Source organism: Saimiri boliviensis, chromosome 17 (assembly GCF_048565385.1).
Source record: "Saimiri boliviensis isolate mSaiBol1 chromosome 17, mSaiBol1.pri, whole genome shotgun sequence".
Lineage (NCBI taxonomy): Eukaryota > Metazoa > Chordata > Mammalia > Primates > Cebidae > Saimiri > Saimiri boliviensis.
Genome location: NC_133465.1, coordinates 8,409,398 through 8,433,143, shown reverse-complemented (window position 1 = coordinate 8,433,143; position 23,746 = coordinate 8,409,398). Strand labels below are relative to the sequence as shown.

Genomic DNA, 23,746 nt, shown 5'->3' with positions numbered 1-23,746 from the left:
GACCCATGTTACTTAAACAGCTGAACTTGGCTTTAGGCCCAGTGAGGTATCCCAGCTCCAGTGGTAGCCTCCAGGCCTTAGTCTCTCTCTCTCTCTGCCAGTTCAGCTCTGTCTTTGTGGTGGCAAGGACCGTTCACTGTCTCATCCTCTCAGCAACCCCCAAGGAGACAGCTTCTCCGCATGGCTTTGAGCGATGTCCTAGCGCCAAGCTTCATCAGCCTGGCCCAGCTCACCTGTCTGTCCTTGATGCCAGAGGAGCGGAATGATCGGGCTGGCCGGAAGCGGGAGTCAGCCGTCAGTTCTAGCCAGTTTCACGGGGACTGAGAATGGGGCACAGATGGCTGCCCACTGCCCAGCAGGATGGATGTAGAAAGGCAGAATAGTCGATGTCCATTACACATCATCCTGTCTGGGAATGGCACAGGAACAGCTGGGCTCGCAGAAAACTAGGGGCCAGTCAAAACCCACTGGTGATTTTAGAATAATCTCTCCTGCTCTAAAGCCCTAGGGGTAGGTTTGTGAGGGTTCAGAGGTGGAGTGTGGGTTGTTGGTGAGGTCTTGCCCAGAGACCAGTGGACCTCAGCTTTCCCAACTGGGGGCCCTATTCCTTCAGTCTTGAACTCTGGCTCCGGTGGGTCTTAGGTTATAGGTCCATGGGTCATGAGTTCTGGGCATAAACAAGCTCTGTCCTTCTCTTCCTTCTTCTTTCCTGCATACAATCAAGGGATGAAGCCATATCACCTACCTCAAAAGCATCAGAGACCCGCGTCTCTTCCAGCAGCCTGAGAGGCCTGAGGCTTCCCTGCCTTGGCCTCTCAGCAGAGTTCCTGGGGGCTGCTGGCCCCAGCCACTTCCCCTCTTCAGGCCATCTCTAGGGTTCAATCCTATCTGAAACCCTCCCTGGCAATGCTAGGGCTGAGCGTTCCAGAGATGGGGCTGTTCAGACTACCCCTCCGGGCTAAAAGGAGCACACACCATGACATAGAAGACAGCACGCCTTTATTTCAGCCACCCTGCCAGGACCCAAACACCATGGCACATGGCCTGGTATCCACAGTGCCAGGTCCCCAAGAGCCCGGAGAACACAGCCCAGCAACGCAGTGCCACAAATCCCTGCCAAGGAACAGTTCACCCCACCTCCTCAAAGCGGAGTGTCTGGGGTCCACTGCAGATGGGGACAGGGAGCAGGGCCCAGATCCTGAAGGGCAGCACAAAGAAAAGGTGCCCGGTGAGCCCCGGGACACGCTGTAGAGCCTCTGCTGTGGGACTGAAGCCGCAGCTGTGGTAGGTCCCTGCTTTGGCCATCACTGCTCTGCCAGCTACAGAGCCATCCCCAAGGCAAGGACAACCCCAAGTGTGGGCTCCTGGCGCAGGCCAGCTGGCAGAGGTAGTGTAAACACATCTGAAGGTGGGGGGTGTCCAGTGACTAAGCCAGGCCCCTGTGCTCTCCTGCGCTGGGAGCTGCCCACGTCCCAGGAACAGCAGGGTGAAGAGGCCCTGAGTCAGCAGGGTACTTCCTAGGCCCGGTCAACTGGAACACTCACTGGGCCCAGGAAATACGATTTCCAGAGAAATGGTGGAAACGGTAGAGAAAGGCAAGGAGAGACTGCCAGGCAGAAAGGGGTTGGTGGGGACACAGAGAGAGGAGAATAGGGCAGAGAGGGAGACAGGAACAGAGAGAGGGGAGGCTGAGGTGCAGAGAGGAGACTGAGGCTTCGTCTTCCCCCTTCTCTTTTCCCACTAGACCTGTGAACTCTGGGGTGGGGGTTCCCCAAGTTCTTCTAGCTGGGAATGGGTCAGGGCTCTTCTCCCCATCACATCCTGTCACTTGAGATTGAGGCCAGCCTGGGAAGGAGGCTGAGTGAAGCTGGGAAGGGACAGGCTCAGTCCTGCCCACTCCACCTCCACTTCAAACTGGATCCAACCTCTGGCTCATCCTCCTCTGCTTCCGGGAGGAGCCCTGCCAAGCCTGTTCAAGCTAATCCCTCTGCACTTAAGCCTGGATTCTTCCTTGAGGCTGCTGAAATCACACACCGTGAGCTACTCCAGAGCCTTGCAGGCAGGGAGAGAGGGAAGGAAGGGAAAGGGAGCAGGGTCGGGAACAGGAGGGAAGAGGCAGGGGGTTGAGAGCTCTGTCCACACGGTCAGATCCAAGGCCAGAGATGTCAACCTGCCCTTCAATCCCTGGGACCTAAGTACAGAGAAAATATTAAGGAAAATCTTCCAGAATGTCAATAACTTTGAAAAATGTGTGTGTGTGCATATCTGGTTTTTGTTTTTCATCTTTAATCCATCGTATTTGAACAGAATTTAAAATGTTTTAAAATTGCCCGAAATTGCTCGCTCTAGCAATATCACCTTAGGTAAACCAGAACTTACAAGTGCTGGACTTTTATTTTTGATACATTCTTCCTTCACCTTTAGGAAGAAGGGGAACACCACTAAGCTTGTGGAAGTCATGAATCAGTTTTAAAAAAAAAAAAGGCAAAGCCCCTTCCAGGAGCCCCTATAATCCTAATATCTGCTAAGGAGTCCCAAGCTCAATGTCTACAGGCACCAGGCGGGAACATAAAGGAATGTTCAGAAAATCTTGGTTTCTTGACGTCTGTGGGGAGTGGCGACATCTGGTTAAAGGGGGCTGTTGCTGTTTCGCTGCAGCAGATTGTGGTTAAGTGGTGAAGCAAGCCCCACGTGGGGCTTCCGACTTCAAGAGAAGGAGGAAATCTGCCATACATTTTTAAAATGTGGAAGCTCTTGATTTTTAAATGTTACCTCAAAACAAAACACCCTATAGGCCAAACAAAACAAGTTTGGTGGCTAGTTTCCAGCCTGGCTTTTATGAAATCTTAGAGATTCCAAGATATAAGGATCCTAGGATGATTTAGTTCTATGATGAAGAAAATTTAATGAGCATGTCAATATCTTGTGGGAACTTGTTAAAATGCAGGTGCTGACTCAGCAGGTCTGGGGTGGGGCATTGAGAGCCTTCATTTCTATCGACCCAGGCTCACCAACCACGCTTGGGGTAGGGAGGGTTTAGTTTCAGAATTCCCTCTCACTGTCCTACCCCTGGTCAACGATGTCTCCAGTTCTACCTTCATACCTCCAGGCACTAGACACTCACTACGTCTGGTGCACTGCTGCTAACTTCTTCCAGGGTCTGTAGCAATAGTGATGGACACCAAGAGTCAAACACACCAAGCCCAGGCTCTGGAAACTCAGAGTGTCACAAAGGAAACTTCAGCTGGGGACTTGCCAGGACAGGGCATTGATAATTGTTGCAAAGATCTAAGCAGAGGTCAGGCGCGGTGGCCCAACCTGGAATCCCAGCATTTTGGGAGGCTGAGGTGGGCAGATCACTTGAGGTCAGGAGTTCAAGACCAGCCTGGGCAACATGGTGAAACCCCGTCTCTACTAACATCACCAAAAAATTACCTGGGCATGGTGGTGGGCACCTGTAATCCCAGCTACTCAAAAGGCGGAGGCAGGAGAATCGTTTGAATCTGGGAGGTGGAGGTTGCAGTGAGTCGAGACTGTGTCACTGCACTGTACTCCAGCCTGTGTGACAAAGCGATACTCAGAAAAAGCAAAAAAAATTTCTAAGCCGAGAGGATTTTCTGTCCAACTGCTTGCTCAGCAGCTCCTAGTTAAACAGAGAATGCTACTCTGCTTCAGATGTTCTGGTTAGTAAGGGTTTGGTGCAATTTCCCTTCCTTTTCCCAAGGCCTTGAAGCAAGCTTTTCTCTGCACTTGGGCAAGTTACCTGGTTATGCCCACAGAAGGAGCCAGTTTCTGACTGGTGGGAGATGGAGACAGGAATGAAGCTTGAGGCTAAACAGAAGCCCTTGCCCCCTCAGGCCATGGGACAAACCCTTCTCGGGTGGAACGGGAGAACTCCACTTCCTCTGGGACTGGGGCATCCAATCTCTGTTCCTCCTTCCTGGGTCCTTGAGAGACACTGGGAAGTGGAGACTCCCTGACCCTGACATCCCTGATGGACTCAGGGTTCCTGGGGCTGAGGGCCACAAGCCACCCAGCTGTCAGGTGCACAGGGGCCATGGAGACCACTGAGGCCACCCCTCATTTCGCCACTGAGGGGATCACAGCAGAGAGTGCGTGAGACTTTCCCAAGGTCACATGGCTGGCTTGCAACCAGATCTTGTAAAGGCCCCAAATCCTTTGAGGCAGAGCTGGGCAGAGTCCGCCAGCATTAGCCAGACTTCCGGTCACCTATAGCAGCAACTTTCAGGAAAAGGGCCTTCCAGAGCAATCCTGAAGAAAAGAGGGGTATCTCAGAGGGAAGTCGAGGAAAGGGGTCATGGGGGTTCACCCAAGAAGGAGCCGGTCACGGATCAGAGTTTCTTGCAGGAGGGGAGTGGGCAGGGCTTCTGCTTTCACATTGTCCTCTGGTGACTGCTGCCCCCTAGAGTTGTCTCTCGTGCAGTGCACAGCTTGTGAGATTTCTGGGGACGCCAGGTTTATGCGCTGGGGATGGGATAGGGCCAGGGGAGGGGTCACAGAAGGCCTTGGTTATAGGGTTTTCCAAGCCTGGATTCCCAGACCACTCCAGACCTACTGAGCCAAAATTCCTCCCGCGGGTGCTTTCCTCCCAGGGGAAGCTCCTGGGTTTAGGAACCAGCCCGGGCTAAGTCAGAAAGCGATCGGGACACCTGGCTCGGGTGGGACGTTCTGCAGGCAGCAGAGAGGATGCGCCGGCTGGGGCGGGGGCTGAGTGGGGCAGCACCTGTTCGGGGCCGGGCCTTACTTCTCAAGAGAACTGGCCAGGCCGCGCCTTCTCCAGCTTCCGTCGCCGCTCGGGTGGGATCTCCTGCAGGCTGATGCCGTGGTTGCTGGCCCTGCGAGGAGGGAGCGGTGGCCTCAGGGAAGGGGAATGGGGGTGCGAGGGCAGGCCCAGGTCATCGCTGCTTCGCGTGCGGGGGTCAGACACAAAGCGGGAGGAAGGGATCCCTCGTCTCTCGCCCTTCCACGGAGGCCGGCCTCTCACCCCGGTTGCAGGTCAGGCGGTTTGGGGATGGGCTTGTTGAAGCCGCGTCTGCCTACTAGCCAGAAAGTGTCCTCGGCGCCCTTGCCCTGGGGAGACACGAAAGAGGGAAGGACTTAGGTGGGCTGGGTTGAGCGGTGGGGGATCTCGAGGTCTGGATGGAACTAGGAGACCCGGTCAGGAAGGGTGAGCTGAGGCTGCGGCTGCGGCCCGGGAGGGGCGGGGCCTCTGGAAGAAATTGGGGGCTCAGGGTGGGCGGGGCCTCCGGGAGGGGGCGGGGCCCCGCTTCACCTTCAGCTCCGTGCGGCCTCGCAGCTCCACCTGGTAGCCCGAGTCCAGAGCTCGGAGAATCCCCACAGTGCTCAAGTTCACGTGGATGCGGTAAGCTGTAGTGGTGGGGGAGGCCGTGAGTTCGGGACTCGCCTCCCGTGTCCCCTTCCCACCTCCCCCTCTTGTCCCGGTCACACTCACGCAGCCCGGTGGACTCCATGCGCGAGGCGGTGTTGACCGTGTCCCCAAACAGGCAGTACCGCGGCATGGTGAGGCCCACCACGCCCGCCACGCATGGACCTGTGGAAATGCTAGGGGTCGGCGGGGATCTTCGCACCCATGATCTCCACCAGCTACCCAAATAAGCCCTGTGAATTGCCTCCTCTACAGGAAATCCGGAGCCAGGCCCTAAAGAGGGAGATGGGCTGGAGCCCGCGAGGACCGGGAGTTACCCGAGTGCAGGCCAATGCGGATGCGCACGGGCACCTCAGGCATATGGCGCATGCGGAAGGTGCCCACGGCGCTGAGGATGTCCAGCGACATGTTGGCGATCTCTGCCGCGTGCCGCTGCCCATTCCGCTGAGGCAGCCCCGAGGCCACCATATAGGCGTCCCCTATGGTCTCCACCTGGGGGAAGGAGTTGTGCGAATTCCGTTTTGAGCATTCCTCCCCCAGTACACGAAGTGATTGCCTCTTGTCACGGGGCCCACCTGGGGTTAGTGCAGAGCCAGGTTGCTAGCTGAGGACTGAGCTGGGGACTGGAGGAATACGTAAGGGACAGGCGGTCTGGGAAAGAAGATTGACTGGGCAGAAAGGCTAGGGGCTGAGCAGGAAGGGCTGCGCTGGAGGCTGGGAAGGTCAGGAGGGCTTGTCCACTACACACTTCACCTTGTAGACATCGTGGGAACCAATGATGGCATCGAACAGCGTGTAGAGGTCGTTGAGCAGGTCCACCACCTCAATGGGCTCACTCATGGCAGAGATGGTGGTGAAACCCACAATGTCACTGAAGTACAGTGTCACTTGCTCAAAGTACTCAGGCTCCACTGGTGTCCCTGTCTTCAAGGCCTCAGCCACAGACCTAGGGATGGCAGACAGGGAGGTCGCCTGGGGGCCACTCTGCCTGGCTGGGCTCCAGCTGCCCTCCCGGCCCACCCCTTCCCCACTGGCACCCACGGAGGCAACATCTGTGTCAGCAGCCGGTCTGTCTTCTGCTTTTCCAGCTCCAGCTCCTCTGTTCGCTCCCGGATCAAGTCCTCCAGGTTACTGGAGTACTGCTCCAGCATCCGAAGCATGGAGTCAATGATGTTTGTCTTCCGGCCCTTGTTGATGTTCTTGAACTAGCAGTAGAAGGAGGCTGGTGAAGCTGCTGAAGACCTGGGCTGCCATGCCCCCCTTCATAGGCCCTCTCACAGGCTGTTCATTCCTGACCACCATTCATCTACTATTTGTCAAGCACCCCTAGGGCGCTGTGCACCGTGTTTACAGACACGATTAGAAGGCAAGTGGGAAATGAGGGTTCCAGAGGTCAGTTGTTCTCAGCTAGTAATTGACAGGGCACTGGAGCCAGCCCAATCATTGGACTCTCAGGCCAAGGGTCTTTCTGTCACAGCAGGCCAAGCGCTGTGATTACTTGGTTCGTAATCAATGTTATTTGAATTGAATTGAATATTTCTCTCACCCAGACAGAACTCTATCTCCTACTCCAAAGGCTTCCACAGCCCCAATTCTAATTCTGCCCCACCAAACCCTGAGCCCTCATGCTACTCCTTAGGAGGTAGCCTGGAAGGCCAGAGGTCCTGCCAGCCTGCCCGCCTGCAGCTGTCCCAGGTTGCTGGCAAGAATCTGGGATCCCAGAGGCCAGCCCAGTCCTTGCCCACTCCCAGCCCCTGACCAGGTCGAAGGTGAGGTCCATGGAAGGCCGAAGTTCCGGCTGCTCCGCCCAGCACTGCTTCATCAGGTGAATGCACTCGACGGGTGCCTGGTCCATGGACACCAAGGGCCGACACAGAGGAGGGGGGCTCCGTACCCTCTGCACCACTTCTGGAGGTATGAAGGGACAGTGAGGGGGGTTCCCCAGAGCACAAGCTGCCTCTGACCCTGGCCTGACTGTTGAAGACCAAGATTGGGGGTCAGTAAGAGCTGACACAGGCACAGAAACTAACATTTATTGTATGTAAGAAAAGTGAGGGATAGGCCAGGCAAGGTGGCTTATGCCTATAATCCCAGCACTTTGGGAGGCGAAGGTGGGTGGATCATGAGGTCAGGAGCTCCAAATCAGCCTGGCCAACATAGTGAAACCCAGTCTCTACCAAAAATACAAAAAATTAGCCAGGTGTGGTGGTGGGCGCCTGTAATCCCAGCTACTTGGGAGGCTGAGGCAGGAGAATTGCTTGAACCCGGGAGGCGGAGGCTGCAGTGAGCCGAGATCGTGCCATTGCACTCCAGCCCGGGCGACAGTGTAAGATTCTGGCTTAAAAAAAAAAAAAAGGAAAGTGAGGGATAGGTGATCAAGTAACTTACTCAGACTCCTGTGTAGAAGGGATGCAGATGGGAACCAGATTGGACTACCCTTTTACCCACTCCCCACTCTGCTCCTCCCAGGGACCCCTGAGAACCAGAGAGGAGCCTGCTCTGTCAGTGTGGGAGCAGGTTGGGTCCAAGATCAAGAGAGAGGAAGCTGTTGTGGTCTGGAACCTAATGACCACCCTGTGCACCCTGGTCATCATGCGTGGCTTTCCACACCCTGATCCACACACGCTAGCTTTAAGGGGGCCTCCGCATAATTAAATTTCATCACTGGACTTTGCTTTGGAGAAAAGAGTGAGGCTGGCTGTGTCCTAACTGCAGGGTGCCCCTCTGCCACACTCCATGCCTGGGGCAGCCTTACCCTCGGGAGTCAGCTCCAACATGGCGTAAGGGGCACTTCGGCATACCACTTCCTGCATGATGATGCCCAGGCTAAAGACGTCGCCGGCCAGCGTCCCCTTGCGCTCCAGGGCCGGGTCTCTAAGCAGCTCGGGGGCTGTCCACAGCAAGTCTGAGGATGGGGAAGTGGCTGTGGGGGAGCTGGGGAAAGACTCCCACCCTCACCAGAGAGCCCAGGTTCGCACCCAGACACCACCAACTCTGCAGCCTGAGACCAGCCCTGCAGCCCTGCAACTATATATATATATATATTTTTTTTTTTTTTTTTTTGAGACGGAGTTTCGCTCTTGTTACCCAGGCTGGAGTGCAATGGCGTGATCTCAGCTCACCGCTACCTCCGCCTCCTGGGTTCAGGCAATTCTCCTGCCTCAGCCTCCTGAGTAGCTGGGATTACAGGCACGCGCCACCATGCCCAGCTAATTTTTTGTATTTTTAGTAGAGACGGGGTTTCACCATGTTGACCAGGATGGTCTCGATCTCTTGACCTCGTGATCCACCCGCCTCGGCCTCCCAAAGTGCTGGGATTACAGGCTTGAGCCACCGCGCCCGGCTTCCCTGCAACTATATCTAGGAGAGATCTCAGAGAAAGCCCGACCCTCACAAATAGGCCTTCCCCTTCAGACAAGGTGGTGCCCACGGAAGGCTCCGCCCCTTGGACACAAGCCCCACCCGCAGGCAAACTTCCACTTAGGGCAGACCCCGCTGCAGGGAGCTCAGGCACAGGTCCTGCTCCCAGCAGCCCCGTCTCCTCGGTCACAGAGCCCACCCTCTCAGAGGCCACGAGACCTTTTCTGTAGCAGGACTTGTGTCCAGTGGATGTGGGATAGAGAGAGTGTGAGAGCAGAGGTGGGGAGGAAGGGAGGGAGAAGCCCTTGAAATAATGGGGATCCCGGTGGACGATCGTCAGCGCAGGAGGCAGCAGGGGACTCTTACCCTCTGCTTTGGGAGGCTCTGGTAGCACCTTCTGCGCTTCCAGCAGTCTCCCGTGGCCATGGTCAGTGATCTTGAGGACGAATCTGCCGTCCACTATACAGTTCCGTGACTTCAGCCGCCCATGAGCTACACCTCGATGGTGCAGATACCTTATTCCCTTCGAAGGGGTAGGGTAAGAGGCAACCTCAGCCCACATGGTTCCCCTGCTCCCCATCCCTTGTCCCTAGGACATCCCCCCACCACCCCCACCACCCCCACACCTTGATAAGGTCCAGCAGGAGGGAGGACTTGAACATCCAGTCCAACTTTATCTCTCTCTGAGTGAGGAGGTCCTGGAGGGAGCCCCGCGTGCAGTGTTCTGAGACCACAGCCAGGTTGCCCTCCCAGAGGGCGGCAGGGCCTTCCGCTCCCCGAGCCAGGAAGAGCCCCAGGTAGAGGGCCACGTTCTCGTGCCGGAGCTCCTGGAGCTGAGGGGGGAAAGCTGACTGGCATTCTCTGCCCAGGGGCAATGTGGGGAGGGGCCCTTAACCAAGATCTGTTTTTGACTACCCAAACTCAGAAGATGAGATTTTTACAAATGGTGATGAAATGGTCAATAGGGTATGCAGGGGGGCTCTCTCCTACACATAGCTCTTTCTTTGGAAAAAACAAAACAGTCAAAGGCCATCTGTTTGGATACTGAGTATGGTTTAGCCTAACGCTGTGAAGGAAAGGACAATCTTGCTTTGGTGATCAGGACGCAGGCAGGTTCGGATTTATTAACCCTAAGCCTTTTTTTTTTAGACATGAGGTCTCGCTCTGTTGCCCAGGGTGGAGTGCAGAGGCATGGTCATAAATCACTGCTACTTTGGAATCCTGGGTCCAGGTGATCCTCCTACCTCAGCCTCCTGAGTAGCTAGGACTACAGCCATGTGCCACCATGCCTATATAACATTTTTTAAACTTGGAGAGATGTGGGAGTGCAGGGGGAGGTCTCGCTATATTGCCCAGGCTGGTCTTGAACTCCTGGCTTCAAGTAATCCTCCCACCTCAGCCTCCCAAAGTGCTGGGATTATAGGCTCGAGCCACCATGTCCAGCCCCAACCATAAAACTTTGAACTGCCTGGGTCTTAGGGGAAACAACTCATGAAGGAGAAGCTCCTGGAACCACCATCCTCTCCTTCTTATATAACAGCCTTTGCTGGGAGAACCAGGGAGAAGCTCTGTCACTTTCGTTCTTTCTTTCTTTCTTTCTTTCTTTCTTTTTTCTTTTTTTTTTTTTTTGAGACGGAGTTTCGCTCTTGTTACCCAGGCTGGAGTGCAATGGCGCGATCTCGGCTCACCGCAACCTCCGCCTCCTGGATTCAGGCAAGTCTCCTGCCTCAGCGTCCTGAGTAGCTGGGATTACAGGCACGCGCCAGAGTCTTACTCTCTCACCCAGGCTGGAGTGCAGTGGGGCTATCTCAGGTCACTGCAACCTCTGCCTCCTGGGCTCAAGTGATTCTCCCGTTTCAGCCTCCCAAATAGCTGGGATTACAGGAATGCACCACCATGCCGGGCTAATTTTTGTATTTTTAGTAGAGACGGGTTTCACCATGTTGGTCAGGGTAGTCTTGAACTCCTGACCTCAGGTGATCCACTCGCCTCAGCCTCCCAAAGTGCTGGGATTACAGGTGTGAGCCACTGTGCCCGTCCTGAAGCTGTGCCACTTTCAGAGGACACCAGAAATGTCTTGTGCCTGCAGCCTGGCTGGGGGCTGCTTTGCTTGGTGTTACATCATTGTGTCAGTTAGGTCTGAGACTCCCACCCTCTCCGAGTTAGGGAAGACAGGACTGAGCACTCTGCAGGAAAGAGTGTCCTTGCAGTCTAGGCATGCTGGTGAAAATGGTGGCTTGCCAGCTGACTGGTGCCCTTTCTAGCTTTGCTTTGCTCCAAATGCCTAATAAGGGGCTACTTTTCATTTTAAACGCCTGATGTTAAATGGTGATCAAGTTCATTAATCCCTATACACACAGTCCACTTAAGTCACTGCACCTGTGACCAAGAGCTCCTGTAGAGAAATCAGAGAAGGAGGTGAAGCCAAGGGAGCACGGCGTGGAGGTAAAGGGAGACATTAAGGTTGTAAGGACCAGAACAAGCCATTTTAGAGCCTCCTTGACAACTTTCCACTTTACTCAGAACCTCTAGGACCATTCTGCACAAGTGGCCTGACAGAACTGAAACTTACTTTTTAGTTTCTATCATTAGCTCAACAAACATTCACTGGGTCGCTCTAATGTTCCAGACACTGTGTTTGGTGCTGGGGATGCAATGGAGGGGAATGAGGAGGCCCTCACTCAGCTTACAGTCCAGGAGAGAGGCAGAAACAAGCAGGCAGACAGACAAACATATAGTTACACATTGCAACAAGATCAAAGGAAAGAACTAGTGGTGTGACAGAGAATAATGAAAGCCTACTCCAGGGTGAAGGAAACATCTTTTTTTTTTTTTCCTTAATTTTGACAGCATCTTGCTCTGTCCACCCAGGCTGGAGTACAGTGGTACGATCACAGCTCATGGTAACTTCCAACTCCTGGGCTCAAACAATCCTCTCTCTTCACCCTCAGAGAGTAGCTGGGACTATAGGCATGTGATGCCACACCCAGCTAATTTTTAAATTTTTGGAGAGATGGGATTTCTTTATGTTGCCCAGGCTGGTCTTGAACTCCTGGCCTCAGGTGATCCTCCCTCACATCAACCTCTCAAAGTGCCAGGATTACACTCAGCCAGAGGGGAACGCTTCACTGAGACCTACCTCTGTACCCAGCTGCAAACAGAAGGCAAGAAGGGAGAAACCGATTGCCACCTAGGCCCCATCGCAGGCCCAATTCTCACCTTGGAGAAGGCTGTCTTAGTTGCCGGTCGGATAGCTACATGCTGCTCCCCTGGGAATTTCTTCAGCCAAACCCTGTCTCCCTGCAGCAAAGAGGATGGGGTTGGGAACTCAGTCTTTTAAAATTCCATGATGGGGAGCCCTAGAACCACCCTCCCCCATTTCCATTGGCTCACTGTCCCAGAATGCATCTTCCATGTGACAAAAAGCATTGAAGCAAGGGGTCTCATGTCTGCCCATCCACTTCACAGCCAGCTGGGAGAGGGCCCACCCCCAGATGACAGAGATTCAGAAGGCATGGATGGCTGTCCTCACGACCCCAGGTGTGCCCACCAACAGTCCTATTAAGTGAATTAATACAACCACAAATGTCATTGTCATCACAACCCTTATCACCATCCACTGCCATGAGACAGCATTGTTCCAGGTGTAAAAAATCTGGATAGGTCAGGCTTTACTGTAAACCAACTGAACTATAGACAGCTCCCCTCCAGGTGCTGGACCTCATCCTCAGCTGCGGGCAGGGCCAGTTCATGGGCATGGGACCTGTGCAGTCACACAGGGCCACATGCTCAGAAGGGCCCGAGCTTGGTTCAATGGCCTCTGCCATCATCTTGAATGAAGAAGGAGCCCCTCATTTCTATCCTGCCCTGGATCTCACTAATTATGCAGGTGGCCCTGTCAGTTTATAAGGGATTTGGACTAGAAGGGAATTGGGGTTTAATTCTGACCCCTAGGGAGCATTTGGAAATAAATGTGGGGACATTTTTAATTGTCACAAAAACTAGGAGCTGCAGTTAGTGGACAGAGCCAGAGACATGGAAACACTAAACATTCTTCAAGGCGCGCAGTAGTCCCATACAATTTAGGACAATCTGCTCCAAATGACAATAGTGCCTCCTCTGAGAATTTGCTTTGATGATCTCTGGGTGACATGATAGGAGCCTCTGCATTCCTTCCCACGACCTGGAGCCCAGGAGCTCCAACTTTCTACTGTCTTGGTTTGCTCAGTGCTCTCAGCTCTCTCGGAATCTGTTCTCATTTTCTCCCATCCACTTGACCACATGCAGGTTTCCTGGCCCCACAGTTAGTGTCCTAATATGTTTTTTGTTTTTGTTTTTGTTTTTTGAGACAGAGTCTTACTCTGTTACCCAGACTTGAGTGCAGTGGTGCTATCTCAGCTCACTGCAACCTCCACCTCTCAGCTTCAAACGATTCTCCTCCTTCAGTCTTCCAAGTAGCTGGGACTACAGGCGCATGCACACCTGGCTCATTCTTTGTATTTTTGGTAGAGACAGGGTTTCACCACATTGGCCAGACTGGTCTCAAACTCCTGACCTTGTGATCTGCCCACCTTGGTCTCCCAAAGTGCTGGGATTACAGGCCAATGTCCTAATACTTTTTCATGACTTTCTTTCCGCCATCTAGGGCTTGCTATTCCTGAGTCTGGTCTGGGCTGGGTGGTAATGCTGAGGGGGCAGGGCCAGAGGCTCTGACCAGGCAGGAGATGGCCTCAGTGGCCACACCAGGTTACATGCTGCTCTTAGCATGCTCCCTGGCAGCACCAGCCTCTGGTCTCTGGGTCACTGTGATTAGCCTTTGAGAAGCCCTCACCCAGGTAGTGGCTAGCGGGAAATCCGTGGGCAGGGAGATTCCCAGGTGCTTCCTTTTGAAGGATCCATGACCTTTCCCTAGATCCTGTCTGGGTTCCCGTGCCCCATCTCCTGGAGCCTGCAGGATTTAACATGACTGCCTGCCCTCTTGAGAATGTGCCTCGCCTCCGACCAGGGCCTGAGCATTCTTCCCCAACTGTCTCTCCTGGAGTAGAGCCCCGTCTGGCTGAGGTCAGGCTCACCTCATAGACACCAATGTTGGGGCTGTCTGAGGGTTGGCTGGGGCCACTGCGAATGTCTGATGTGCTGCGGGCAGCCAGACTTGATCGACTCCCCTGGGCCACCTAGTGGATAGAGGTCAATGCAAGAAGTCAAAATATATTTTGGTGTCAGAGTCCTGGGTTGAGGTCAGGCTGAGTTTTGGGGATTTAAAGATGGGAGTCGAAGGAATCTCAATGAGGGAAGGTGATACTGACATTACTCCCCAAGTGCCTCACTTTACAGTTTACAAAGCAAGGATTCATTTTCTTGTTGGAGCTTCACCTTCCCCCCCAGTAAAGTAGTGAGGACAGGGGCTGTTACCCTCATTGCACAGATGAGGATGCTGCTCCCTAGACCTCAGACCTGGGACAGAATTGGGGTAGAAATCAGACTTCCCAAGTAGGGTGCTGGGGTGAGGGCTGGCCCAGGGAAGGAAGCAAATGTACAGAAAGAAGACAGCTGGCTCCTGCCTCCCTGCTTCCCCCACCTTTCGAGAGGCACCCCCATGTGGGTGGAGAAAGGTGATGTCGTCCACAGTCAGGATGATCTTGTTGGGGCCGGAGACCATCTGAATGTGAAGTAGCTGGTGCCTGGTGGGGAAAGAGGTCATCTCCACCAAGGGGACCAAGGTCAGTGAGAAGAGGCCAGCAGGGGATGGGGTGGAGGGATAATGCTGGCTCAGGGGAGGGGTCTTGGAGGGCAGCCATCCCCAAACCAGATATCCCCTGGGATTCTACCAGCCTCGCCCCAAGAAAAATCTCCTCTTCTACTCTTGAGTGAACCCAGCCTGCTGTTTGTGCTGCAGACTTCCATTTTGGGTACAAGCTCACCTCCTCCTTACCTCATTCCACTACTCACCTCACATAATGGGCCAGCAAGGCACCAGCCAGCCCCATCCCAACCACCAGGAGGAAGCCAAGAAAGACGAGGCCCGGCTCCAGTCCTGAAGGGACAGTGAGAGGAGGTATACTAAGGAATAGCCATGAGAGGCCTCTTCTCGAAGGAGGCATGGAGTCATGGCAAATGCTAGAGCCTCCAGGAAAGAGGGATAGGGGCCCAGAGAGGATCTAGGGGGAGGTCATAGGTTCCTCAAAGGGGAGATTCTGGGAAAGCTAGAAAGTTTCCAAGAGGGCTTTGGAGTTCAGCGAGAGAGGAGTCCTGTGCAAGCCAGGGGTTAGGAGAGGACCCAGAAGGCCATCAAAGATGGATTACAGGACAGGAGTCCATCCTCTGTCACCACTTTGTGGATGGTCCATGGTGATTGTCTCAGTGGGGGCTGGGGTGTTTGCCCTCACCTCCATCGCAGATGTTGTTTGGATCGAACCAGCATGAAGGGTCAGGCCCGGGTGCTGGTCCCCCACGCGGGAAATGCATCGGTGTCCCCGCAGAGAGGAGGGAGCCCCGGGCAGGATTCAGCATGTATGTGGCAAAAAGCTGGTCCCCTGCTGCGTCCGTGTCTAGCAGCACGAACGAGGGTTCCTCGTCTCCTCCTAGGTCCCCGCAGAAGCCAGGGGCCTGCGCATCCCAGACATGGCGGGCCACAGCTGCTCCGGACACCCATCTGCCCCCCGCGGCCGCCCGCGCGTCTGCCACGCCCCTTGCCAGCAAGACGACCGCATCGTAGATGGTGCCAAAGAGTGGGGAGACCTGGAGAAGGAGAGTAGGGGCTCAGAGGTCGGGGTCACAGCCCACAGACAGACCAGAATTCCCTGGCCAGCCAATTCTTTCACTGCCCTTCAAGCCCAGGGTGTCCACTCTTCCCACCTTCCTGGTAGTTGTTCCCAGGATCCCTCCCCATTGGGTATCTCTTCCTCCCTCCCCACTAGCTAATTCTTTGTCTCTCCCCATTGGCCAACTCTTCATCCCTTTCCATTGGCTGTCTCTTCCTCCCTCCCCTATTGGCTGTCACACCTGCTCTCCCCACTAACTGGTTCCTCTTTTCAGGACTCAGCGTCTTCTCTGACCATTGGTTGATTGTAACTCTCCATCACCTATAGATCCTCTCTCCTCCTTGTTGGTTACCCAGCATATACTTTTAATCTCATCATCTCTCATTCACCTAAAAGTCTTTTCAACGTAACTTTTGGTTGGCTTCTATTTTCTATTTTTCCTTAAAAAACAAAACAAAACAAAACAAAACACAAAACTTCTCCACTGTTACCACTCGATCTTATCAGGCTTCTCTATTATTCCCAGTTCCCATCTCTCAGAGAGCCAGACACTGTGAGAGCACTAAAGATTTATCAGTGTACAAGGCAGACCCCATCTCAAGGAACCTTTCTTCTTGCCAAAGAGATAGGAGTGTTTAGACAGTGCCATGAGTAAAAGTAGGGGAAACTGAGAAAGTTGCAGAGGCAGGAATGAATGTCCCCAATCCAGGCTGGAGAAAGAAGAGAAGTGACCATCCCTCAGGGGATGAGTCAGAATGATCCAGGGGAGGCAGGGACAAGAGAGAGGGAAGAGCACATTCAGAAACTCAGAGGCAAAAGAGGAGGACACATTTAGAGAAACCGGAATAGCTTGGTCTGGCTGAAGTTCATGGAAGGTGGGAAGAGAAAGAAAGATATGAGACCTGGTAGGCCATGTGAAGAAACCCACATCTATCCAGGGCAACAGAAGCCACTAGGAGGCTTTGAACAGGGGCATGACAGGGTGAGATCTGTCAGATTTCTAAAGCTTGATTTGGTTGTTGGATGGAGAAGGGTATGGGGCAGGTGAGTGTTGAAGCAGAGACCATTTGAGAGATTATGTTTTGGGATTTGCGCTGGTGGTGCTGTGGCCTGAATCAGGGCAGTGGCAGTAAGGATGGGGAAAGTGGATGAATCCAAATGATCTTTAGGAGGTAACAGTAACCGGGCTTGATGTGTGAAGTGGGGCCAGAGTTCAAGGAATCAGGGGTAACTCACAAGCTCAGAGGCTTGGGCAGCTTGGGCAGCTGAGGGGACAGCGACGGTACTTCCTGAGAGCTGAAGAGCTTTTCTCTCTACTTTCTCCGCCTCCCTTTCTCCACTGACCGACCCTCCCTCCATCCCGTGATTCCTAACTTGTATTCTCTTCTGACTAGTCCCATCCCTCCCACTCCCTTTCCATTGGCCACCTCAAATCCTCTTGGAGGCATCTAGGGGCATTGGTGGGAAATATTGCAACCCCTAGGACCCATAGCCTTCTCTCATGTAGTCCCCTGTAAGTTGGGCCTTTGTGGTGGTTAATTCACTGCTCATTGACATCTAAATTTCCTTCTTATAGTGGCTTCTAGCCCCCTTTGTGGCGGAGTGAAGTTAGATGGTCTGAACTGGGATTCTGTGGACTAGGGGAACCCTAGATATTAGTTGGATGTTGGAATACGCTATGGATCTGATTAGCGTTGCCCCTGGATCCACCCAGTGAATTTTCTGCTTCTTGCAAGGTGTCTAGGCCCTTGAAAAGTTAAGACCACCAGATGAGGCCCCAGAGGAAAGATCTCTGAACTAGGGATGAAGGTTGGATTGGCATCCTCCCTCCTTCCTGCTCTCTTGAGAATGCCAGCTCTTTATTATAGCCAGCTGGGAGTATGTGGCGCTGGAACTGGGTTTACTCTGAAGCCAGTTGCAAAACGTTTTGCAGCCTAGAGTTCATTAGAGTTTACTGCTCGACGCTGGACGTCAGAGGTCTCATTGCCTACTCTCTGCAGACAATCCCGGTACACAGAGAGACCCCAAGCAGGGCCAGAGCCTCTACATTACCTAGGAAACTCCAAACAGCTAGAACCGCCATTGGTTCTTTCTCCGCTGGCTCCATCCTCCTCCTTCTCATTAACTCTAGCCTCCTCTCCCCGCTTTGGCTGTCCTCTCCCCTCTGCCGTGCCTTCTGCCCTCCTCCCAGGACCGTCTACCTGCTGCAGATTGAGGTCAGAGGGCAGCTCGCGGCGCTGCTGGGCCTTGTGCAGGCTGTCCAGCACGCTGCCTTCAGAAGGACAGTGGCGCGTGAGGGTGAGCACGGCGTCATGGGCCCTGCGAAGCTGGGAGCTGTTGGCGAGTGCGGCTAAGGCCTCCCGACCTGGGGACAAGGCGTAGTGGATCGTGTCGAAGGGCAGGAAGACCAGGGAGCCGTCGGTCAGGCCCAGCTCCTCTGCGGCCTCCAGGAGGTAGCGCTGCTCCTCGCCGCCGAGCAGCACCGAGTGCATCACCATGATCACTGCTGCGGACAGAGGCTTGGCTCGCATCGCCGCCCGGCTGCCGGCGGGACCCACCGACCTCCTCGCACCCTGCAGGGGAGCCTACCTGTGACCCTGGGCCCGTTCCGAACCTTCCTCAGGGCCTCCCGGGCTCCAGACAGGTCCAAGGGCTCTATGGAGGTCACGGAGACGACGGGCAGGCCCCGGGCCCTGAGTGCCGTGGACAATGAGAGTCCCGCCTCCACCCACAGGTCCTGGGGGGCGGTGACCAGGGCCACGCGCGCCCAGCCGAATGCGCGAAGCAGGGCGTAGAGGGCGTCCGCGGCCGGGGTCACTGCAGGGGCCGTGGTACCCGCCGCCTGCGTCCCAGGGCAGCCCCAGGGCACCAGCGCGATTCCCGCTTCCTCGGCGAGCAGCTCGGCTGGCCTGCAGGCTGCAGGGTTCACTGGACCCACGAGGCCCGACACGCGGGCCAGCGCGGAGGACACGGCCCCTAGCGAGCCCGGCGTCCGGCACGGCTCGGGCAGCAGCGCGACCTCGAAGCGGGGGCCGCCGGCCAGACTGGGGTCGCGGTTCAGGCGGGCGGCGGCCAGGCGGGCGGCCAGGTCCGGGCGGGCCCTGGAGAAGATGGGGTCGCAAGCCCAGGGGCCCAGGACCCCGACCGTGAACACAGCGGAGAGGGCGGAGGGCTGCAGGAGGAGCAGAAGCAGCAGGAGCGGGAGCCTGGGCAGCGCCCGGGGGAGGCGGGACAGGGCGGGAGCCCACCGCGCGGGGCCGCAGAGCTCGGGGTCCGGAAGCCCACCCGCTCGGCGGGCGCAGGCGGTCATCGCCGGCTTCTGCGAACACAGACGGAGCAGGTTGAGCGACGGAGACTCCCGGCCTCCCTTAGGGCTCTCCCCGCGAACCCGAGTTTCTCCAAGCCCAGGAACCCATGGGATGATTCTGCGGAGGCTGGGGAGACTAACCCCCGGCCACGCACACCGCGCCGGAGCCCCCTTTGCTGCCCAGGCCTCCCGCTCCCACCCGGTCTGCCCCTCCCCCCGTCGGAGGCATCGGGGGTCAGCAAGGACTCGCCTGCGCCCTCGGACCGACCCTATCCCAGCGGAGGGGCCTCTGACACTCACCGGGAAGTCCGGGGCTCGGGCCCACGGCCCCGGTGAGGGGTCACAGGGCCGGTCCCCCTTTTGACGCCCGCCCACAGGTCTTCCTTGCCAGCCCAGGCCAGGGCGGGGGCGTGGGTACAAGCCGGCCAGAGCCCTTAATCTCCCCAAGCTGATTAGGGTCCTTAATTAGGCAGGGAGGGGCGGGCTAGTGGAGGATGAGAGCCCCTACTGTGCCTTTCTGGGGTGGAATCTGTCCTGGCTTCCAGGTAGTCAGTCACATCCTTTCCCCTCCATGCTCTCTAGCCCCCCACATCACCCTCATCACCACTACCTCTGCGCAAAAGCAGCCGCAGGACCCCCTTTCAGCCTGCGGCCGCACTGCCCTACTCAGCTAGAAAGTGCCAAGTGCCTGCCCATGGACAGCTGTGGGTGATCCGTCCTGGAGAAGAAACTCTGATCCCAGTCCCTTTCCTTACAATCTTCTGTTTCCGGTCCTGCCAGCTAAGTTCAAACTCCATCCTTTGGTTGGTAAAGTCTGTATCCCAGAGACCAAACGCCCACCAAGCTGACACCTGCCTTTCTCCTCTGACTTCTCTCTCTCACCACACTTGATTCCCTGACCTCTGCTTCTCTATGCATAGAAAATCACTTCTTTGGCAGGACCTCAGGAAGTAAGGAAAAGAGCTTTGGCCTACCACAGACTTGGGTTCAAAGACCCTTTGACTGGCTTTTGGAGCTTCGGCAATTGCTTAATCTGAGGGTTGTTGTGAAAATGAATGTAATTGCCCAGATGGCAAGAATAGCTAACAATTTTAGAGAAGAATATAATGGAAGATGCCCTATAAGATATACAAATCTATTATAAAGCAATAGCAATTATATATTTATGTAAATATATAAAACATAGCAATTATATATATAAGTGTATAATATATAAAATAACAATTATATAATTATATATTGATATAAATATATACAAAGCTATAGTAATTATATTTACATAAATATACATTATGAAGTGATACCAATTGTCTAAAAAAATATATGTATTATAAAGCTATAGCAATGAAGACTTTGTAGTTTTGGTACAAGGATAAACAAACAGACCAATGAAATAGAATATATAGTACTGAAACAAGAACAGCAAATGTATGAAGTAGTGGACATTTCTTACCAATTGGGAAAGAATGAACTCCAACAAATGGAGCTGATTAGTCATCTGGGGGGAATATAGAATTCAATCCCTATCTCGCACCACACACAAAATTAATTCCAGGTTAAAGACCTACATGTGAAAAATGAAACTTAAAAACTTTGAGATGAATCATTTTCAGACATAGTGGCAAAGATTGGATCAGGTAAGAATCATCAGTGGATTTGAATGCTGGGGGAAATGTTGGATGAGGAGCAGGACTTTTTCAGGGTCTAAAAGTATCTCCCTGCAGATTGCCATGAGCTGGAAAGAGAGGGGGAAATAAAATAAAAAGCAGTTATTGGCCGGGCGCTCTGGCTCAAGCCTGTAATCCCAGCACTTTGGGAGGCCGAGGCGGGTGGATCACGAGGTCAAGAGATCGAGACCATCCTGGTCAACATAGTGAAGCCCCATCTCTACTAAAGGTGCAAAAAATTAGCTGGGCATGGTGGCACGTGCCTGTAATCCCAGCTACTCCGGAGGCTGAGGCAGGAGAATTGCCTGAACCCAGGAGGCGGAGGTTGCGGTGAGCTGAGATCGTGCCATTGCACTCCAGCCTGGGTAACAAGAGCGAAACTCAGTCTCAAAAAAAAAAAAAAGCAGTTATTGTACAGTGGAGAAATAGGGCAACACTTTGAGCAGGTGACCAAAATTAACCAGTGAGGGGCAGAGAGACATTCTGTGCCTCCAGATGTGATACCCTGAGAAGGACATAATACTGTATCTATGCAATGCTGCACAATATATTTGTGCGATGTTCCAGCATTATTTCAAATCTAATCAAAAGGAAACATCAGAGAAACACTAAATGAGAAAGGTTCTATTAAAAAAGGTGGGGAGGACCACATTCTTCAAAAATGTCAATGTCATAGAAGGCAAATAGAGGTTGAAGAACTGTTTCAGATTAAAGGAATTTAGGCTGGGCGTGGTGGCTCACACCTGTAATCCCAGCACTTTGGGAGGCCGAAGCGGGCAGATCACCTGACATCAGGAGTTCAAGACCAGCCTGACCAATATGGAGAAATCCCGTCTCTACTAAAAACACAAAATTAGCTGGGCCTGGTGGCACATGACTGTAATCCCAGCTACTTGGGAGGCTGAGGCAGGAGAACTGCTTGAACTCGGGAGGTAGAAGTTGAGGTGAGCCAAGATTGTGCCATTTCACTCCAGCCTGGGCAACAAGACGAAACTCCATCTCAAAAAATAATAATAAAAAAAATAAAAATAAAGGAACCTAAAAAGATGTGACAATTATTTTTAATAACTGCCCTTAGTTTGGATCCTGTGTCATTGGATTTTTTTAAAGTGCTATAAGGTTATCGGGCTTGAGGCCAGGCACGGTTGCTCACGCTTGTAAGCCTAGCACTTTGGGAGGCCGAGGTGGGCAGGTCACTTGAGTTCAGGAGTTCTAGACCAGCCTGGCCAACATGGTGAAATCCCATCTCTACTAAAAATACAAAAAATTAGTCAGGTGTGGTGGCATGCATCTGTAATCCCAGCTTCTCAGGAGGCCAAGGCAAGAGAATCACCTGAACTTGGGAGGCAGAGGTTGCAGTGAGCCGAGATCATACCACTGTACTCCAGCCTAAGCAAGGAAGCAAGACTCCATCTCAAAAAAAAAAGTTTATAAAAATGCTACAAAGAACATCAGCATTAACACAAAAATTAACAATTGACAAAACTGGAGTATCACGGAGACTCAAAACAGTGTAAAGTTATGAAGTTAGTAACGGTAGTGTAGTTATGTCAGACTATCCCTGTTCATAGGAAATACACACTATTTAGTGGTAAAGTATCGTATATGTAACTGACCCACAAGTAGTCCAGAAAAAATACATGTTAGATATGATATATACTAAGTTGTATATATTATCAATTTCAAATGATAAACAAATGGAGTAAAATGCTAACGATAGGTGAATCTGGGTAAAGAGCCCGTGAGTGTTCTTTGCATGATTTTTATTTTTGCAACATTTTTTAAGTTTGAAATTATTTTCAAATGAATTAAAAATTTTAGATTATAGAATTCAAAGAAAGTAGATCTGCTTTGAAGAAAGAACAAATAAAAACATAAGGAAACAGAAAAATTAAAAGCGGAAATTTTAAAGAGAAAAAGTACATAGATTGGAAAGACATCTTTATCAATTCATGGTAGGAATGGATTTATTAAGCAAGATAGATAGGCCGGGCATGGTGGCTCATGCCTGTAATCCCAGCACTTTGGGAGGTCGAGGTCGGCAGATCATATCTACATGTGGCAAAATACAGACATCTATTAATTTTTGGTGGTAAACAATTGCTGTATGTAGGGATTTTCTGTATGCTTGAAATGTTTTCTTCCTTTCTTCTTTTTTTTCTTTTTTGAGATGGAGTCTCGCTCTGTTGCCCAGGCTGGAGTGTAGTAATGCGATCTCGGCTCTCTGAAGCCTCTGCCTCCCGGGTTCAAGCAATTCTCCTGACTCTGCCTCCCAAGTAGCTGGGACTACAGGTGCACACCACCACAACCCAGCTAATTTTTTGTATTTTTAGTAGAGACGGGGTTTCACTGTGTTAGCCAGGATGGTTTTGCTCTCCTGACCTGGTGATCTGCCCACCTCGGCCTCCCAAAGTGCTGGGATTACAGGTGTGAGCCACGGCAACCGGCTTTAAAATGTTTTCTAATTTAATTTTTTTTTTTTTTTAAATAAAAAGTTGGCCGGGCGCGGTGGCTCAAGCCTGTAATCCCAGCACTTTGGGAGGCCGAGGCGGGTGGATCACGAGGTCAAGAGATCGAGACCATCCTGGTCAACACGGTGAAACCCCGTCTCTACTAAAAATACAAAAAATTAGCTGGGCATGGTGGCGCATGCCTGTAATCCCAGTTACTCAGGAGGCTGAGGCAGGAGAATTGCCTGAATCCAGGAGGCGGAGGTTGCGGTGAGCTGAGATCACGCCATTGCACTCCAGTCTGGGTAACAAGAGAGAAACTCCGTCTCAAAAAAATAAATAAATAAATAAAATAAAATAAAATAAAAAGTTTAGATGTCTGACCTATAGCAGAATTCCAAATTCCAGTAGGCGACAATACCTTCCATGGGAAGTTACTTCCCCACATCTCCCATCTTCTGACTCAACATCTCTACTTGAAATCCTGGAAACTCCAGCCAACTCTTTCATTTCACATATGGTGAGAATGAGGTCCAGAGGCCAATTTGGTTAAATCAATAATCTCGCAACTTTCTTCTAAGGTCCATGGACTGATGGGTAATATAGATAAAGATGAAGCGGGGATTTTTAAAAACTTTTTTGGTCATAAAATACAGTAAATATAAATTTTACCACTGTAATATTTTTTAAGTGTACAATTCAGAGGAATTAAGTACATTCACATTGTTGTGCAGCCATCACCACGGTCCATTTCCAGAATTTTCCATCTTACCCATTGAAACTCTGTGCCCGTT

At 52.8% G+C, this 23,746-nt stretch overlaps 1 protein-coding gene across 1 annotated transcript; it reads right to left on the bottom strand.

Moving 5' to 3' along the window:
* Positions 1–984: 984 nt before the first annotated feature.
* On the bottom strand, positions 985–19,253 carry GUCY2D (guanylate cyclase 2D, retinal). Its single transcript, XM_010339998.3, has 20 exons — positions 19,136–19,253; positions 18,118–18,847; positions 17,730–18,034; positions 15,154–15,505; positions 14,717–14,801; positions 14,346–14,448; positions 13,840–13,941; positions 11,987–12,067; positions 9,394–9,600; positions 9,134–9,290; positions 8,163–8,312; positions 7,167–7,315; positions 6,449–6,612; positions 6,161–6,353; positions 5,725–5,899; positions 5,474–5,572; positions 5,294–5,388; positions 5,006–5,091; positions 4,745–4,856; positions 985–1,198 (listed from the first exon to the last, which is right to left on the bottom strand). Exons 2-19 carry the CDS (start codon positions 18,836–18,838, stop codon positions 4,769–4,771), a joined length of 3,312 nt encoding a protein of 1,103 aa, XP_010338300.2. The 5' UTR covers positions 18,839–18,847; positions 19,136–19,253; the 3' UTR covers positions 985–1,198; positions 4,745–4,768.
* Between the last annotated feature and the right edge of the window lie 4,493 nt (positions 19,254–23,746).

Excerpts from the sequence above, each read along its gene's own strand:
- GUCY2D (XM_010339998.3), bottom strand. The coding sequence starts at position 18,838 with ATGACCGCCTGCGCCCGCCGAGCGGGTGGGCTTCCGGACCCCGAGCTC. Across the intron at positions 13,942-14,345 it reads ATGGGGGTGCCTCTCGAAAG|GTGGCCCAGGGGAGTCGATC; the intron begins GTGGGGGAAGCA and ends TCTATCCACTAG. Across the intron at positions 9,601-11,986 it reads CTAAGACAGCCTTCTCCAAG|CTCCAGGAGCTCCGGCACGA; the intron begins GTGAGAATTGGG and ends TTCCCCCCTCAG.